The sequence below is a fragment of the Oncorhynchus keta genome, chromosome 23 (genome assembly GCF_023373465.1).
Source record: "Oncorhynchus keta strain PuntledgeMale-10-30-2019 chromosome 23, Oket_V2, whole genome shotgun sequence".
In the NCBI taxonomy this organism is placed as follows: Eukaryota; Metazoa; Chordata; class Actinopteri; order Salmoniformes; family Salmonidae; genus Oncorhynchus; species Oncorhynchus keta.
Window position 1 is genome coordinate 28,711,380 of NC_068443.1, and position 20,678 is coordinate 28,732,057.

General features: G+C 41.3%; 1 protein-coding gene across 9 annotated transcripts in view; it reads right to left on the minus strand.

The window, feature by feature from the left end:
* The window catches only part of LOC118402117 (astrotactin-1-like), a 243,218-nt gene that overhangs the window by 30,507 nt on the left and 192,033 nt on the right, over window positions 1–20,678 (minus strand). For 7 of the 9 annotated variants that reach the window (XM_035800041.2, XM_035800040.2, XM_035800037.2 and 4 more), the window contains 2 exons: window positions 17,529–17,603; window positions 1,827–1,962 (listed from right to left, as the gene is read on the minus strand). In XM_035800041.2, the coding sequence (XP_035655934.1) occupies window positions 1,827–1,962; window positions 17,529–17,603 (211 nt within the window). The remainder of the gene's footprint in view (window positions 1–1,826; window positions 1,963–17,528; window positions 17,604–20,678) is intronic. The other 2 variants (XM_035800039.2, XM_035800038.2) reach the window with 1 other exon arrangement.

A 20,678-nucleotide genomic window follows, 5' to 3' on the forward strand; every position in this document is an offset into this window, starting at 1 on the left:
TGGATATCTTTGAAGAGGAAAGTGAGGAGACTTTTCTCGGATTCCCAGACCCAGAAGTCTCACACCTTAAAGCCTGTGACCCCTCAGCTGCGGAGCGTGAGCTCCAAAAAGTCATGAATATTTTTGTAGAGGAAAGTGATGAGGAGACCTTTCTCGGTTTCCCCGACCAAGATGTGCCTTCCAGTGCAATGGTCGGCTGTTTCCAGGGGAGGGGTTGTGTGACGGCCCTGAATTTTTCTGAACCGTCTCAGTGCTTCTGCTTCCAATAGGGCGCTTTCCCTTTAATTCCCAATTAAATAGCCAGCATCAGCTGCGCAAAAGTGGGGTTGTGATGGAGACGTGAATGAGGATATGTTCAGCCCTCTGTTCCGAAGCTTCTCTATTCTGTCTGTTTTGTTGGTTTTAAACGTGTGTTTTGTAGCCTAATAGAGTTTACCCAGAATCGGATCCACTCTTTGCTTCCATGGACTACACCCCTCTGTTCTTCCTGGCCTTTCTCCGCTGGAGATCTGTTGGCGGATTGGATTGGACTGTCTGACAGACCGACTGACTACAACCTTTTTGTATACGGTGTTTCATTTGTTTTGATGTGATGTATACTGTGATGATTTATGTAGTTAGTTGTAGTTGAGGACTTAGTAAGAATTGATACGCTTTATAGTTGTGTGGTAAAATAATTGTTATATTGATTGTATGATTTGATACTGGGTGTACGCTACACTTGTATGAACGGACAAACATTGCGTGACTAAGGTCACTTGAGTTCCCTGAACTTCTTTACTGGTCTGGACTCTTTTTAGGCCCGAGGTACAGGACATTTCTGGAGGAACCAGAACTCATTGTGTTATTATTATATGTGTGTGTAATCATTTATGTTGGTAATACAACCCACGCAACAGAATACAGTTGTTTTTGAAGCTCTTTCCAATGTTTTAAGGGTTTATGAAACGTTTATTTCCATCCTGACTTTTACATAAGTCGTTTGTATTCGTGTAGACTTGACGGACCAGATGGGACTCATTCCCTCCCAAACCAAAAGGAGAAACCAATATTTTCTCTGGTAGGCACAACCTACCTGGCACCCCTATAAATAATAACCTCAAGTCAAAACCGTTACATAGTGCACATTTTGTCAAGGACAAGGTCTTCTCTGTCATGTTTGTCTGTGCACCTAATCTCTTGATCTTATGATTCTTGTTTCTGCTATTAGCATTAAGTGCTACGCTGACGCACTTTCAAGCTGTTCCAAAGTATGAGCTACTTCCCCAACTGTCTGAACCATATTTAAAACACTTGTCTTTAAGTAGTACATGCACATGACAGAGGAGTGATTCCAGGCTCTCCCCTTCACAAACTGGTTGTTGTTCCCTTCATGTAGACTGTTTCCATTGGATAACATCTACATGACTTACACATCCATGGAACATCCAGGGAAGTTGGCTTAGGCCAAGGACAGTGCTTCCCTCAATAGACAGCAGAGTTGTAATACAGTATAAAAGTTATAGGAAATATGCTTACCCAGGTTCTGTCTTTACTCTCAGAAGATTTGCTAGCTAGTTTGACATGATCCAGTAATCCATCTTCATATTCTGTAATTCCTCAAATTTCACATTTTCCTTTTTCACTTTTTTGTTGTGGTCTTTTTCTAAAATATCTTACATTCAAGTCACTGCTTGCTAAATCAAGTTTGAAGGAGTCAAGCAATGCATTTACAAGTTAGTTATGTACTGTATATTTGACATTATCTGAGTGGTGATAATGATGATATAGTATTTTCCTTTTGTAACACAAGAGAAACACCCATTGCTAATGGTACAGTAACTTACATGTAAGTGGTGTCTGGCTCCAGGCAGCGAATGATCATGCTGACGGAGGAGGTCAGGAGGTCAGGGATATCCCCAAGCATCACACACGGAGACTTGGCCCCAGACAGGATATCATCCACAAAGCTCAACATTGTCTCTGTATGGGAGGAAAACCCATTCATCAAATAATCACTGACATCAAGAGAGGAAATGTCCACCAACAAACATCACAAATATGAATTCATTGCAACAGCTACCATATTTGAGTAGACCTTCAAATAACCAGCCAGAAATGGAAATTGAGATGCTTAACCCACATGAATCAATTATTCTAAGACATAGGCTAATATCTAAGGCTTTTACATTCAGTTTGGGGCACATTAGGAACATGTACAGTATGTGTACCGTCAGCCACCAACATAAGGTTTTCACAGATCTTAGCTCAACTAATATGCCATGCTTGTTCTAATTAAGGAGAGGCAGGAAAGGTGTTTTCCCAGCTGGGTTACATGCATCAAAGGGCATTTGCTATGGGGCTATGCATTTTAGCTCACTGGGAAAGACATTCTCTCAAGTGGTCACTCTGTATGTCCTCTCTGAATCCTGCCCAACCCGTATGGGTCACAAACTGGTAAAAACATTGGGTTAGGTGCCAGTGAAAACGTCACAGAGAGAAAAAAAGACTGTACCAGCTGTCACTGAGAAATAATTATCTTGCACAGAGGAACGTGTTTTTAAAAACAAAAAGATTCAAATTAAAAGTGACATTGTGAAATATTTAAGTTCACCATACTGGGACGTATTGCTTGATTGATAATTTCCCATGCCTTCTCACACTCCTCTCTCGTTTGGATTGTCCATGTGGTGAATCCAGACGTAATTGGGGACCCGATATGAAAAACTCTCAGCCATCTTCAGCACCTCTCCGATCCATTAACAATTGGAGTGAAATATATTGGCTAGAGGGACCAAGTCTGCAAAACTGACTGTAAAACCTCAGAAGGTGAGTCAACCCATAATTCACTTCAAACTTTTTGGCACAGTGATTTCTCCCAGCAATCAAAGAATCCTAATGTAAACAACCACAGCTGAATGACAAGCACTTAACGTTTGTCCTTAAAGGAAAAGCTGTCTCAAACATCATGGTTCTTTAAACGAGTCAATTTTAAAAGTAGTATTGGCAAGATACAGTCCTATAACGCACAATGTACTGTAGGAGTGTATTATATTTATATATAATCTACAGTATCAGTCAAAAGTTTGGACACACCTACTCATTCCATTTTTTAAATTTTTTAAAACTATTTTCTACATTGTAAAATAATAGTGAAGACATCAAAACTATGAAATAACAGAAATGGAATCATGTAGTAACCATTTTTTTTAAACAGATAAATATATTTTATATTTGAGATTCTTCAAAGTAGCCACCTTTTGAAAGCTTTGCAAACTTTTGGCATTCTCTCAACCAGATTCATGATATAGTCACCTGGAATACATTTCATTTTACTGGTGTGCCTTGTTAAAAGACTCACAACCTGGATTCGGTCTTATGTAGCAAAATTTGAAATTGTGTTTTTTACATGGTTTAAAAGTAGACATTCAGAGCTACAAAATGGTATATCATACATTGCATTTGAGGAGCAATGGGAAAGTAATTCTGCTTTGAAATGTGATGAACTTGTAAACTCACTTGATGAAATCGCCTTTGAATGTTTTGCTATCTAGTGAAGAGCATTTCTTTATCTACACCCATTCAGCATCGTTCACACCCCCACCTTAAGCTTTAGCCCCACTCATCACGTTTCGCTCTCGCAGCGCACAATTGATGCTCTGGCCGATGATTTGTTTACTTTTGAATAACATGAAAACAGCCTAACCAGTTCTGCTGGCAACAATTTCATTATGCTTTTTTTGCAGATGTTTACATACTCCGGGCATATTCAACGGGTGTTGTACACACGTCACGTAACGTTAGCAAACGAGCCAGCCAGCCAATGTTAGCTAGTTAAATAATCAAAAGTACCAAAAAGTGCTGGGAGCTAACCAACAATTTCCAATGTTTGCTAGCTTACATTAGGCTGTAACTAGAACAGCACAAGTCTCTGGGAGACGTATAATAACATCAGCAAGGGATCCAGCCAGCTAACGTTAGCTAGCTAGCTAACAGTACACTTTAGCTTCAGACATATAGCTTGCTAGCTCGGTAAACAATGTACTTAGCTAAGTAAACAAAGTGCAAGTTCACATACACGTCACAAAGCATTAGCTAACAAGCCAGACAGCTAACGTTAGCTAGTCAAACAACAATGAACAGTGCCAACAATGCCACAGTGCTGGGAGCAAACCAACCATGTTTAATTTTAGTGAGCTAACATTAGGCTCTAAATAGAACAGCAAACGGCTCTGGGAATAATATCAGGTAGCCAGCCAGCCAGCTAGCGTTAGCTTGAAATGAAACCACTTTCTGTCAAAGTTAGAAACATTTTTCAGATATTACAAGTTAACGTTAGCTAGGTAACGCTAGACTATCTTACCTGTATACATCATCGTGCATGGACGCGTCTCCCTGTCAGGAATGCCATGCCATGGTTGCCCTTAGTTTGAAGATGAAATCCGGAGACACTTGTTTACTCCATCTCCATCATACTCTAATTCCACTGATTCCACAACAACAATAAAAAATGTTTAAAGCAGCGTTCGACAGGATTACCAACACAGACTGACAAGCTTCTATGGCAGACCAATCTGAACTCCTCTCTCGGCATGTCCAGCCCACTCATTATCTCAGCCAATCATGGCTAGTGGGAAGGTTGCTAACTTTATCTGTGGCTTAACCTGTTGAGTGTGGGGGGAAGTATTTTGATGTTGGGATGAAAAGCGTACCCAAATTAAACTGCCTATTTCTCAGGCCCAGAATCTAGAATATGCATATAATTGACAGCTTAGGATAGAAAACACTCTAAAGTTTCCAAAACTGTCAAAATATTGTTTATGATTATAACAGAACTGATGTTACAGGCGAAAGCCTGAGAAAAATCCAATCCAGAAGTGACTCATCTTTTGAAAGCCCTGTGTTCCGATGAGTCCCTATTGAGCTGTGAATGCCCTATCAACCAGCTTACGCTTTCTACGTATTCCCCAAGGTGTCTACAGCATTGTGACGTAGTTTTACGCATTTATGTTGAAGAATACCTGTAGGCGGCTTCATTGCGCAAATGGGCACCTGAAATTCTCGCATAAAATACAGAGGTAGCCATTATTCCAATTGCTTCTACTGAGAAACCAATTGTCCCGGTTGATATATTATCGAATAGATATTTGAAAAACACCTTTAGGATTGATTATAAACAACGTTTGCCATGTTTCTGTCGATATTATAGAGCTAATTTGGAATATTTTTCGGCGTTGTCGTGACCGCAATTTCCGGTCGATTTCTCAGCCAAACGTGAAGAACAAAAGGAGCTATTTCGCCTACAAAAATAATATTTTGGGAAAAAATGAACTTTGGCTATCTACCTGGGAGTCTCGTGAGTGAAAACATCTGAAGTTCATCAAAGGTAAACAATTTAATTTGATTGCTTTTCCGATTTTCGTGACAAGATTGCCTGCTGCTAGCAAGGCATAATGCTATGCTAGGCTATCGATAAACTTACACAAATGCTTGTCTAGCTTTGGCTGTAAAGCATATTTTGACAATCTGAGATGACAGGGTGATTAACAAAAGGCTAAGATGTGTTCCAATATATTTCACTTGTGATTTTCATGAATAGGAATATTTTCTAGGAAGATTTATGTCCGTTGCGTTATGCTAATTAGTGTCAGATGATGACAACGGTCCCGTTCTCGGGATGGGGTGTCACTAGAGGTTACATTTTTTAGTAATTTAATTTGAATTTGGCGCTCTGTAATTAAGCGGTGGTTGACGAAAATTATCCCGCTAACGGGATGAGTGCATCAAGAAGTTAACCAACGAGGCTCGTAATTTAACAATTTTATCGTATTTACAGATGAAAGTGCACATGTTTAAGTAGGCATTTCTGCCAAACGCATTTTGATAAATATATATATTTTTTACATTCACATGGAGCTCCTGTTAAGTTGTGACATGCGACATACACCGAGTTTCTTGAATCGGGTCACATTTGTGGAATTTATTTCCTTCTTAATGCGCTTGAGCCAATCAGTTGTGAAGTGACAAGGTAGGGATGGTATACAGAAGATAGCACTATTTGGTAAAAGACCAAGTCCATATTATGGCAAGAACAGCTCAAATCAACAAAGGAAACGACAGTCCATCATTACTTGAAGACTTAAAGGCCAGTCAATCCGGAAAATTAGAGTTCCCAGCCTCAGAAATTGCAGCCCAAATAAATGCTTAAGAGTTCAATTAACAGACACATATCAACATCAACTGTTCAGAGGAGACTGCGTGAATCAGGCCTTCATTATCAAATTGCTACAAGGAAAACACTATTAAAGGACACCAATAATAATAAGAGACTTGCTTGGGCCAAGAAACACATGCAATGGACATTAGACCGGTGGAAATCTGTCCTTTGATGTGATGAGTCAAAATTAGAGATTTGGTTCCAACCGCAGTGACTTTATAAGTAGGTGAACGGATGATCTCTGCATGTGTGGTTCCCACCGTGAAGCATGGAGGAGGAGCTGTAATGGTGTGGGGGTGCTTTGCTGGTGAACCTGTCTGTGATTTATTTAGAATTCAAGGCACACTTGATGGCCAGCATGGCTACCACAGCATTCTGCAACGATAACCCATCCCACCTGGTTTGCTCTTATTCCCACTACCTTTTCAACAGGACTATGACCAAACACACCTCCAGGCTGTGTAAGGGCTATTTGACCAAGAAGGTGAGTGAGGGAGTGCTGCATCAGATGACCTGGCCTCCACAATCACCTGACCTCAACCCAATTGAGATGATTTGGGATGAGTTGGACCGCAGAGTGACGGTAAAAGCAGCCAACAAATGCTCAGCATATGTGGGAACTTCTTCGAGACTGGAAAAGTATTCCAGGTGAAGCTGGTTGAGAGAATGCCAAGAGTGTGCAAAGCTGTCATCAGGTGGATACTTTGAAAAATCTAAAATATATTTTGATTTGTTTGACACTTTTTTGGTTACTACATGATTCCTTGTGATATCACTATTATTGTACAATGTTGAAAATAGTAAAAATAAAGAAAAACCCATGAATGAGTAGGTGTGTCCAAACCTTTGACTGGTACTGTATATACACTACCGTTCAAAGGTATGGGGTCACGTAGAAATGTCCTTGCTTTTTAAAGAAAAGCCAATTGTTTTTGTTTGTCCATTAAAATAACATCAAATTGATAAGAAATACATTGTAGACATTGTTAATATTGTAGCTGGAAACAGAGATGGCCAGAGGCCTGTAAAGACCAATGCCGGAGATGAGAAGCAGGTACGGAGAGTTGAACATTTAATGCAGAAAAGAGGTATAGGACAGGACCACCGTCAGCACATGGGTATACAAAGACATACAAACATTAAAGCAGAAGTAGGGAACAGAGCGGGGAACCAGACGTATGTATATACGGATGTATATAGGGAAGGTAATGACCATTATCAGCAATCATCACTCCTGTGTTCCAATGGCACGTTCTGTTAGCTATTCCAAGTTTATCATTTTAAAAGGCTTATTTATCAATTAGAAACCCTTTCACAATTATGTTAGCACAGCTGAAAACTGTGTCCGGATTAAAGAAGCAATTAAACTGGCCTGCTTTAGACTAGTTGAGTATCTGGAGCATCAGCATTTGTGGGCTGGATTACAGGATCAAAATGGCCAGAAACAAATAACTTTCTTCTGAAACTCGTCAGTCTATTGTTGTTCTGAGAAATGAAGGCTATTCCAAGCGGGAAATTGACAAGAAACTGAAGATCTCATACTACTCCCTTCACAGAACAGAGCAAACTGTCTCTAACCACAATAGAGAGAGGAGTGCGAGGCTCCGCTGCACAACTGAGCAAGAGAACAAGTACATTAGTGTCAAGTTTGAGTCCATATAACTTATTATGCAACTTAATTTTTACTCCTGAACTTATTTAGACTTGCCATAACAAAGGGGTAAAATTATTGACTCAAGACATCAGGGTTTCATGATAAATTAATTTGTAAACATTTACAAAAACATGAATCCACTTTTGACATTACGGTGTATTGTGTGTAGGCCAGTGACAGAAACATCTCAATTTAATACATTTTATATTTAGGCTGTAACACAACCAAATGTGGAAAAAGTCAAGGGGTGTGAAAACATTCTGAAGGCACTGTAAGAAGCAGACACATCCACACCAATTCGATATTGCTTTCCGTAGTCAAGCACAAACTGAATTCCATGGGACTGTCTGTTTGTTTCCCAAACTCGGCCCTGAGTGCACATTTTGCTTTTTGTCCCAGCACTACACTGCTGATTCAAATAATCAAAGCTTGATGAGGAGTTTGATACTTGAATCAGCTGTGTAGTACTAGGGCAAAAACCAAAACGTGCACCCAGAGCCCCAGGAACATTTTTTTTTGGAAACCCTGTGTTAGGCTATAGCACACATTCAACCTCCAGGAAAGAACAACACAATAAGCCTACAACAGATGTGTTGTGCCGTGGGGTAAAAATGAATGAATGTGCAATGGTCATTTATTTTTATTTTTTTTTACCTTTAAGTCAGTTAAGAACTAATTCTTATTTTCAATGACAGCCTAGGAACAGTGGGTTAACTGTCTGTTCAGGGGCAGAACGACAGATTGTGTACCTTGTCAGCTCGGGGATTTGAACTTACAACCTTTCGGTTATTAGTCCAATGCTCTAACCACTAGGCTACCCTGCCGTCATTGCCAAAGAACAGGCAGAACCTAATCCGAAATTCTATATATTATCGAAAAGAAGAGGTTCTAAGGTACACAACGCTGAAAAAACTGTCTTTCAACAGTCAAATTGAGCACATGAAACCTGTTTCAAATTATCACTGAGAAGTAGGCTAACTGTTCCAGACATGAGATCATCTCACTTCGCACACGAGAGCATCACTTCGCACTGGCAATTTTTAAAATGTCAATTGTTATATTTCATTATATTCTTACAATAAAATAGATTTGACTTTACTGTGATAAGGGCACAGCAATATAAGAGTGCCTTGAATTCTATAACAAACAAGGATATGCCACTGCATAACCATAATCACAGTAAAATAGGCTATATTAAATTCAGAATAGGCTATTCTATTCATTCGAAAATACTGTTTTTAATTTCCTAATATGGCTTTATTAGACTGTTTACAATATACAAAAGGCATCATTGGCTACTTCTTGTATAGGCCTACTTTATGTCCTGTTCTACTAAATAGGCTACACATCTGGCCAACTAGCCTATTTTCTCCTTGTCGATTTCATGTCCTTCTCAATTGGCCGACGAGACAATAAAGGCAATATTGTTCTATTTCTTAGTAATTCTGAGCACAGGCGATTGACAGTTTATTTTCTGATTTGTTATCACAGATGGAAGTGCATTTTAGTAATGTTTCATGTCTGTTGAAAAAAATATATAGTTCATTTTTCGGTACATATCAATTAATTGAGGAACTTAAAAACAAAAGAAAATGAACTTTTCATTGAGCAGTGTGCAGTACAAGGGGGATGATGGGCAGTCAAGGGTTGTTGAGTAACGGACTGGACCAATCATCGACAGCCGTGCATGACCTGTCTTTTATTTAATTCGGTGGCAGGTTAATTCTCAGATTTGTTGAAATTTAAGACATGTTTTTATGCATTTTAAAAATTAATTAATTTTGTTTTTGGTAGGCTAGGCTACTCTATTATTAAATGAAATAATGGTACATTGAAAAGGGGGACCCTCAAGAGGCCCCTGAGCTGTAGGACTGTGTCAGTGTTGATATCCATGGCTAAATCAGAATACATTGTGCAAAAAGAGAGGACATAGTGACAGACACAGCTGTACAGTACATAGATTATTAAAATAAGCAAAACAAGCTTCGACGAATTCTAGGTTTTAATTAATCATAGTATACACTGAACAAAAATATAAATGCAACATGCAACAATTTCAAAGATTTACTGAGTTACAGATTTCACTCTTCAATGGCTGTGCAAAGCTGCTGGATATTGTCGGGAACTGGAACACGCTGTCGTACACGTTGATCCCGAAAATGGGATCGTTGATCCCAAGCATCCCAAACATGCTCAATGGGTGACGTGTCTGGACATGCAGGCCATGGCAAAACGGGGACATTTTCAGCTTCCAGGAATAATGTGGCATTATTATGCTGAAACGTGAGGTGATGGGGGAAGATGAATGACAGACACAACAATTCAAATATCCATCAATAAAATGCAATTGTGTTTGGTGTCCATAGCTTGTTGCCCATATCCCCACCGCCACCATGGAGCACTCTGTTCCCAACATTGACATCAGCAAACCGCTTGCCCACACTACATCAGTTGAAACCAGGATTAATCTGTGAAGAGCACACCTCTCCAGCATGCCAGAGGCCATCAAAAGTAAGCATTTGCCCACTGAAGTCGGTTACAACGTCAAACTGTAGTAAGGTCAAGATCCTGGTGAGGACGACGAGCATGCAGATGAGCTTCCCTGAGACTGTTTCTGACAGTTTGTGCAGAAATGTTTTGATCGTGCAAGCCCACTGTTTCATCAGCTGTCTGGGTGGCTCATCTCAGACCATCCTGCAAGTGAAGAAGCCGGATGTGGAGGCCCTGGGCTGACATGGTTACATGGTCTGCGGTTGTGAGGCCGGTTGGACGTACTGCCAAATCCTCTAAAATGACGTTGGTGGCGGCTTATGGTAGCGAAATGAATATTCAATGCTCTGGCAACAGCTCAAGTGAACATTCCTGCAGCCAACATGTAGATGTCCTAAGTCTGTTAGGACATCTACTTTGTGCATGACACAAGTAATTCTTCCAAAAATTGATTGCAGACAGATTATTTCACTTATAATTCACTGAATCACAATTCCAGTGGGTCAGAAATTTACATACACTGTGCATTGACTGTGCATTTAAACGGCTTGGAAAATTCCTGAAAATTATTTAATGGCTTTAGAAGCTTCTGATAGGCTAATTGACATCATTTGAGTCAATTGGAGGTGTACCTGTGGATGTATTTCAAGGCCTACCTTTAAACTCAATGCCTCCTTTCTTGACATCATGGGAAAATCAAAAGAAATCAGCCAAGACCTCAAAAACAATTGTAGACCTCCACAAGTCTGGTTCTTCCTTGGGAGCAACTTCCAATTGATACCTGAAGGTACCACGTTCATCTGTACAAATAATAGTATGTAAGTATAAACACCATGGAATCACGCCGCCATCATACCGCTCAGGAAGGAGATGCGTACTTTGGTGCGAGAAGTGCAAATCAATCCCAGAACAACAGCAAAGGAGCTTGTGAAGATGCTGGAGGAAACGGGTACAAAAGTATCTATATCCACAGTAAAACGAGTCCTATATCGACATAACCTGAAAGGCCACTCAGCAAGGAAGAAGCCACTGCTCCAAAACCGCCATAAAAAAGCCAGACTACGGTTTGCACCTGCACATGGGGACAAAGATTATAGTTTTTGGAGAAATGTCCCCTGGTCTGATGAAACAAAAATATAACTGTTTTGCCATGACAATCGTTATGTTTGGAGGAAAAAGGGGGATGCTTGCAAGCCGAAGAACACCATCCCAACCATGAAGCACGTGGGTGGCAGCATCATGTTGTGGGGGTGCTTTGCTGCAGGAGGAACTAGTGCACTTCACTAAATAGATGGCATCATGAGGCGGGAAAATTACGTGGATATATTGAAGCAACATCTCAAGACATCAGTCAGGAAGTTAAAGCTTGGTCGCAAATGGATCTTCCAAATGGACAATGACCCCAAGCATACTTCCAAAGTTGGGGAAAAATGGCTTAAGGACAACAAAGTCAAGGTACTGACCTCAATCCTATAGAAAAGTTGTGGGCAGAACTGAAAAAGCATGTGCGAGCAAGGAGGCCTTAAAAACCTGACTCAGTTACACCAGCTCTGTCAGGAGGAATGGGCCAAAATTCACCCAACTTATTGTGGGAAGCTTGTGGAAGGCTACCTGAAACGTTTGACCCAAGTTAAACAATTTAAAGGTAATGCTACCAAATGCTAATTGAATGTATGTAAACTTCTGACCCACTGGGAATGTGATGAAAGAAATAATAGCTGAAATAAATCATTCTACTATTATTCTGGCATTTCACATTCTTAAAATAAAGTGGTGATCCTAACTAACCTAAGACAGGGAATTTTTACAAGGATTAAATGTCAGGTGTTACTTTCCCCAGTTTCCGTGTTTTGGTTTTGTATGTGTGTTTCAGGATGGGCTACTGAAATTCCCCCCAAGCAGCTGATTGGTCGGCAACGTCAATTATTGGAGAGTTGACCCCGCCCCCTCGTCAGGATACAGCTGTATGCCACTAGACCCCTTTTCCAGCTATTTTAGCCAGTGTTCTGTTGCTCAGAAGAGAGCTGAGGGTGATATCCTGTGTTGGTTGTTTCTCAGATAGAGCTGATGGTTATGTTCTGTGATTGTTGCCGAGGGTGATAGTCTGTGTTGGTTGTTTCTTAGAAAGATCTTATTGTTATATCCTGTATTGCTTGTGGCTCAGAGAGAGCTTCTTGTATGTCCTGTGTTGGTTGTTGCGCAGGTTGTTGCCAGTATTTGTAGCCGGTCCTACTAAAGTGTGTCAATGACAAAATTACTGTTTTTGATTTTAGAAAGTGTTTGTATTATTCTGTTTCATTTGTTCCCAGGGGGGAGGGGGAAGGCACCTAGGGAGTGCTTAGGCAAAAGGCCTGCGGGCATACATAACCCGTAGTATTTACTGTCTATACACACTAGGTAAGACCTGGGTGGACCACCCCCTGTATTTTTGCTAGTGCACCAGGTGGTGCTAAGGTAGGTAGGTAGGTAGGTAGGTAGGTAGGTAGGTAGGTAGGTAGGTAGGTAGGTAGGTAGGTAGGTAGGTAGGAAGGTAGGTAGGTAGGTAGGTAGGAAGGTAGGAAGGTAGGTAGGAAGGTAGGTAGGTAGGAAGGTAGGTAGGAAGGTAGGTAGGAGAGGGGGCTTTGATATTTACTTTTTTGCTTCTTTCCAGCCCCTTTTCCCCCAAATTACCATAATAAGAATAAATTCCCTGTAAACGGTACCCATATCTGCCTTTGTCATCCTTGCTCGCACCTACAATCCCATACCTCTTTCACTCCACGAGTTGTTGAGTTGTAGCAGGGTGTTGCGTTCCCTCTCCCTAGAGGCTTACGTAACATCAGGAATTATGAAAAACTGAGTTTAAATGTATTTGGCTATGTAAACTTCCGACTTCAACTGTATCATGGCAAAGACGAAACATTTTAGAGAAATGTTTTTTGTACATTTGGAACATTTCTGGGATAACTTATTTCAGCTTATGAAACATGGGATCAACACTTCACATGTTGTATTTATATACATGTGTATATATACATTTTGCCATGTTTTATAGCGTTAAATAAGGTTTATTTGGTACATCCTTGTTGTCATTGGTAGGCCCTGGGTTAGTTGCACCCTTAGCCCCACAGCAGCCCTACTTCTGGGTGCAACCCATGAATAGATTGATGAAGAAGCATCACGAGAGAGGGAGTTTACTTTGGCACATTAGATATCAGTATTATGGTCCTGGAGAATTTGAAATGTTTTCACTTCTGTAGTGTCACATTTAATCTCCAACTCCAGGTCTCAATCATCACATTAACATAAACACTGATTCTGCTAAGGTGCAGATTCTGAACTTGACACTGTCTGCAATTCTTTGATGAAAGTGAGTGATTTTAAAGGGAATGACAGAGTGAAAAACCTTAAACCTGTCACACACAGACACTCTTTTGTTCAATAAACAGGAAAGAAATGTAACCTGAAAATGATCTGATCCATCGCATAAATTCCCATAACCAAAACAACTGCTAGGTACCAGCAGTTTTGGCAGCTCTGTAAAAACTCAACAAACAACATCTGGATCTTGTTGTCTACTTTGACGAATAGAAGGCAAGAGATGGACAACAGTTTCTAAAGCATTGCTTCTTGGCACTTCCCAGTGAAAAATGATTAACCGACTTGTTCTCCAACAGAACGTATTGTATTTTTCAGAGCAATAGAGGAAATAAAGCCCTATTTGAAGTGGGGTAAGAGGGGGTGTAATTTTTAAAAGTGAAGTTTCTTGGAGAGGGGGAGGAAGAACACTTCAATCTGCGTATACTTTCTCAGAAAAAAGCCTTTGATAAGAACACTGCCTCTGCCATTTACGTCATAGAACCGCTTGCGATTTATACTGCATTACTTTCAATTATGGCCTTAGAGATGGGATAAATAATCTTTTCTTGAAATCGGGCAAAAGGGCAAATTTCAATACTGAATCGAAGCTGATAGCACTTGAACTTGTGTGTTCCAAAGCTGAATCTGAGATTTGCCAAACCCCAAATACGATGTCCAAAAAGCATTCAAAATGGCAATTTACACTGTTGGATCGCGTTACAAAGATGAACTCAGTTGATTTCTGATTAATGGCAGTGTATTAATCATACATTTTGGGATGCATAACATAATGCATAATGTTTTTAGGGTCCCACTTTCTGTAAAAGTGATTTTTGGTTGAGGAGAGAAAAAAACATTTCATGAAGCTCATGAGCTCGGAAGTGATTATTATTCCCTATGCTCTTCTGCACTCAGCAGTCCCGTTCTGTAAACTTGTGTGGCCTACCACATCGCGGCTGAGCCGTTGTTGCTCCTAGACATTTCCACTTCACAATAACAGCACTTACAGTTGACTGGAGCAGCTCTAGCAGGGCAGACATTTTACGAACTGACTTTGGAAAGATGGCATCCTATGACGGTGCCACGTTAAGTCACTGAGCTCTTCTACTGCCAATGTTGGTCTTTGGAGATTTCATGGCTGTGTGCTCTATTTGATACAACAGGTGTGGTTGAAATAGCCAAATCCACTCACTTGAAGGGGTATCCACATACGTATGTGTAGTGTATGCTTATGATAATCCTTTCAATCCAGTTCTAAGAACAGTTAGAGATAATTGTCTTTCCTCTAGCTCCAAAATTCCTGCCATGCATAGAGCCTCACCACACCACACTGGCATTAATTAAGTTTCTGAGTCCCTGCAACAGCAGTCCGTACCATTTTCTAATGGTCTCCCCACATGTTAGGATGGTGGGCCTGACATCTGTGTGTTTTTTTCATGACTTTTGTTTGCATGTAACACATGGTTGTTTGATGGTGCGGTCCAACTCCCCCTCTGCTGTGGGGACGCCCTCGTCTCTTGGCTCTCCTAATATCCCTTCTGGACCACAGACTTTCAACTTCATTTGTAAAGTAAATATTTGTCTGGGAATCCAGTGTGGTGTTGCCACTTGTCAGAGCTCAGCTTGAAAGTGATTATGAGCTCAAGGGTTGTTTTTGTGGCATTGCTATGTTTGACATCTCTCGCCTCATCAACGTTTGTTGTTTGTTGTGATTACCATTTTGCAGTAAACTAGACCATCATGACTAAACTTAAATAGACAAAATCAGATGTGTTACATCTGGTCTGGAGCCACAACATGGGTGGCAATAATGGACGGTAGTGGAGAGTTTCATTGAACCAAGCAGTCTTCAATTTTGTTAAATTATAGGCTTGTACAATTCACCATGTAAAGCTTATTGGAAAGGGCATTCAAAGTCTGAGGACATGAGTTTTCCTGTCTTGAGTCTGGGATTAAAGCCACTGTTTACATACTGTAAATTGATATAAAGGTGGCAGTAACCCCGGGTAACGTTCCAGATGTGGCTGAGGCTTCGAGCCACATGGGCATATGCCATCTGGGCCACACTTGAAGGATAGGAAACACAAAATCACTAGACTGGACTTTATAGGAAGGCGAGTTCCTTCCACGCTGTACAGCCAAAGCCAGACGCACTTCATTTTCACAAGATTAATGTATACATTAGATCCATGACCATATGTCATAACACTGTGTGCTTCAATAAAGACCTTAGACCCTTGAACTCTGTCTGAGTTTGACCCTACCCAGGTGTGGGGCCAGTTTCTATGCTACTCACAGCTGGACTTTTGCTCTCTGGGTATGTGTGGGTCTATGAAGCCACCTAGAGACTGTGCCAGCTTCCGTGATGGACCTGCCCTGGCACCTGACCTTGCCCAACAGATGAGGTGAGCTCATCGGCCGCCAAAGCGCTCAGTGGAAACATTCATCCCTTTCAGGAGCTCTCCTTGCTCTATTGTCCTACCAGGGAGGAAGTGTGGCACATGGGTGTGAGTAATCTGTTTACGGATTGGATGTCATGTCCCACTGACCCCTGAATAAACCCTGTCGTTATTGGGTGATCTCAGGGAGTTTGGCCCGTGTGTGATGACTAAAAGCAGACTTACGATTTAGTCAACCTAAACATCTGGGAGAGGGCTATGATGTCATGTTGTGTGCATGAATCCCATTATGCGTAAGATTAGCACACAACCAGCCCTTGTCCAGAGGGTCAGACAACAATCATTAGCTATGATATATTATACAGTATGTATCTAGCTACAATATAGGGTCATGTAATCCAAGGCGAAGGGAAGCACAAAAGTGAACAGTACAATGTGAGGAACACCCCATTGCGCTGTGTAAATTAAGGAAAAGGTTGTCCAAGTTCTCTTTTGAAAAAAGGAAAAAAAATCACCCATATGTTTCTTGAGTCTCTACAAAATGAAGGATAAAAGATTGTGTAGTCATATTTTTGACATTCCATGGAATCTGTTCCGATCATTCCAGTAAACACAGCATAGAAGCTGTTTTGAATCACATTCAAATCCAGGCCTAACAGAGATGAAGGGTTTAAGTCCACAAGACCAAAAAATAAATAAATCTTCCCTTCCAGTAAGTCTTAGCCCTTGCAATAGCACCTCATCGATCACTTTTTCACAGTCCCACATTTGGACTTGATATAATATGTTATTTTGGTTGTAATCGGCCACAACATTTAGATGTCGGGGTTTGGGATGAGCAGTATACCTGAAGAGAGGGGAAGCCATGAACGACCTATAAATAAACTGGAGAGGGAAAGTCAATATCCCCTTTGGATATGGATGAATGACTCTAAAGACTGAGGGCCATATAGCGCAATCAGACAAGAGGATCTTTGTAAAGACACATTATGTGAAATGTGAATAACTCTTGTTGAAATGTATCACTGTGTGGCACTGTATCAACTGGATAACTTGGGATATGCAACAGGTGCAAAACACATCAGATTATTCATCATCAATCTAAAACAGAAAAAATGTTTTGATCGATAAAAAACACGCCGATCTGTATATCTCGGTTGATTTATTCTGGTTGGTGGTGCAAAGTAATCAATGTCACTTTCAATTAATACTGAATTAAACCTGTTCATATCAAGATGACATTATATTGGAACCAAAATATATTATGCACTTGTATTCAAGTCCAATACTTCATTATACAAATAGACCTATAGAGATGGTTATTTAATCCCGTGCAACATAAGGGTTTTCGCCAAACAAAAGGCATACGTTAGAAGTGTAGCTATAAGATTAAAATCCTATTACGTTATGGACAGGGTTCTACATAGAACACAAAAGGGTTCTACTGTACCTCGAACCAAAATGGGTTCTTCAAAGGGTTCCCTATGGGGACAGCCGAAGAAACATTTAAGGTTCTCGATAACACCTGTAAAACAGAGAGCACATTTCCAGAGGGAAGAGGCCCAGAGAGTTTTAGTAGGTTCATCTGAAGGTTATTTACCACATGATTTTGGGGGTTTAATCTGACAGGTGACTGAGTGCTTAAATCAGAACCACTCGTTATGACAATGTTTCTTTCAAATCAAATTTTATTGGTCACGTACACATGGTTAGCAGATGTTATTGCGAGTGTAGCAAAATGCTTCTAGAGCCGACAGTGCAGCAGTATCTAACAACAAAACCTAATATCTAACAAATTCCACAACAAAACCTAATACACACACTCTAGTAAAGGAATGGGATAAGAATATATAAGTATAAAATATATGGATGAGCAGTGACGGAGCGGCTGAGATGCAATAGATTGTGAAGGATACAGTATACATTATATACATATGAGATGAGTAATGCGAGATATGTAAACATTCTTAAAGTCACATTATTATTAAAGTGACTTGTGTTCCATTTATTAAAATGGTCAATGAAATCAAGTTGGTAGGTAGGCAGCGGCCTCTGTGCTAATGGTGGCTATTTTACAATCTGATGGCCTTGAGATAGAAGCTGTTTTTCAATCTCTGTCCCAGCTTTGATGCACCTTTACTGACCTCGCCTTCTGGATGGAAGTGGGGTGAACAGGCAGTGCCTCGGGTGGTTATTGTCCTTGATTATCTTTTTTGCCTTCCTGTGACATCGGGTGCTGTAGATGTCCTGGAGGGCAGATAGTTTGCCCCCGGTGATGCGTTGGGCAGACCGCACCACCCTCTGGAACGCCTTGCAGTTGCCATACCAAGCAGTGATAAAACCTGACAGGATACTCTCAATTGTGCATCTGTAAAAGTTAGTGAGGGTTTTTGGTGACAAGCCACATTTTTTCAGCCTCCCGAGGTTGAAGAGGTGCTGTTGCGCCTTCTTCACCACACTGTCTGTATGCATGAACCATTTCAGTTTGTCGGTGATATGTACACAGAGGAACTTAACCTCTCACTCAATGGAGAAGGTGGAAAGTTTTATCTTCCTGACACCCACATTCCGAGGGCCCTCACCTCTTCCCTGTAGGCTGCCTCGTCGTTGTTGGTAATCAAGCCTACTACTGTTGTGTCGTCTGCAAACTTGATAGATTTGGAGGTGTGCATAGCCACGCAATCGTGGGTGAACAGGGAGTACAGGAGAGGGCTGAGAACGCACCCTTGTGGGGCCCCAGTGTTGAGGATCAGTGGAGTGGAGATGTTGTTTCCTACCTTCACCACCTGTGGGCGGCCCGTCAGGAAGTCCAGGACCCAGTTGCACAGGGCGGGGTCTCAAGCTTAATGACGAGTTTGGAGGGTACTATAGTGTTAAATGCTGAGCTGTAGTCAATGAACAGCATTCTTACATAGGTATTCCTCTTGTCCAGATGGGATAGCGCAGTCTGCAGTGTGATGGCGATTGCATCGTCTGTGGACCTATTGGGGCGGTAAGCAAATTGAAGTGGGTCTAGGGTGACAGGTAGGGTGGAGGTGATATGATCCTTGACTAGTCTCTCAAAGCACTTCATGACAGAAGTGAGTGCTACGGGGCGATAGTCATTTAGTTCAGTTACCTTAGCTTTCTTACGATCAGGAACACTGGTGGTCATCTTGAAGCATGTAGGGACAGCAGACCGGGATAAGGATTAATTAAATTTGTGCATAAACCCACCAACTAGCTGGTCTGCGCATGCTCGGAGGATGCGGCTAGGGATGCCGTCTGTTAACACGTTTAAATGTTTTACTCACGTTGGCCATGGAGAAGGAGAGGCCACAGCCCTTGGTAGCGAGCCTGGTCGGTGGCACTGTATGGTCGTCAAAGTGTGCAAAGAAGTTGTTTAATTTGTCTGGAAGCAAGAATTCGATGTCCACGACAGGGCTGGTTTAATTTTTGTAATATGTGATTATCTGTAGACCCTGCCACATACATCTCGTGTTTGAGCAGTTGAATGGTGACTCCACTTTGTCTCCATACTGACACTTTGCTTGTTTGATTGCCTTACGGAGGGAGTAACTACACAGTTTGTATTCAGTCACATTTCCAGTCGCCTTGCCATGATTAAAGGCGGTGGTAGTGATTTCAGTTTTGCGCGAATGCTGCCATCATTCCACAGTTTCTGGTTAGGGAAGGTTCTAATAGTCACAGTGGGTACAACATCTTCTATACACTTCCTTATACACTTGCTTACCGAGTCAGCGTATACATCAATGTTATTATCTAAGGCTTCCCGGAACATATCCCAGTCCACATGATCAAAGCAATCTTGAATCCGATTGGCCAGACCAGCGTTGGATAGACCTAGGTCAGATTTGCCAAAAGGAGGGCGGGGGACGGCCTTGTAAGCATCGTGGAAGTTAGAGTAGCAATGGTCGAGCGTGTTACTCGCTCGAGTACAGCAATCAATATGCTGATAGAATTTAGGTAGCCTAGATCTAAAATTAGCATTGTTAAAATCCCCAGCTACAATAAATGCATCCTCAGGATATATGGTTTCCAGTTTGCATAAAGTCCAGTGAAGTTCCTTGATGGCCGTCTTGGTATCCGCTTGCGGGGGGATATACACGCTGTGACGATAACCGAGGAGAGTTCTCTTGGGAGATAATACGGTCGGGATTTCATTGTGAGGGATTCTAGGTCAGGTGAAGAAAAGGACTTGAGTTCCTGTATGTTACAATTACACCATGAGTCGTTAATCATGAAACATACACCCCCGCTCTTCTTCTTACCAAAGAGATGTTTATTCCAGTTGGTGCGATGCACTGAAAATCCCGTTGGTTGTATAGACTCCGACAGCATGTCCCCAGCTAGCTATGTTTCCCTGAAACAGAGTATGTTACAATCCCGGATATCTCTGGAAAGCAACTCTTGCCCTGATTTCGTCGACTTTGTTAACCAGGGACTGGACATTAGCGAGTAATACACTCGGAAGCGGTGGGTGGTGTGTGCGCATCTGAAGCCTCATTTAGAAGACCGCTCCGTCACCCTCTCCTCCGGCGGCGTTGTTTTGGGTCGGCCTCTGGAATCAGTTCAAATGCCCTTGGAGGTGGAGACAAAG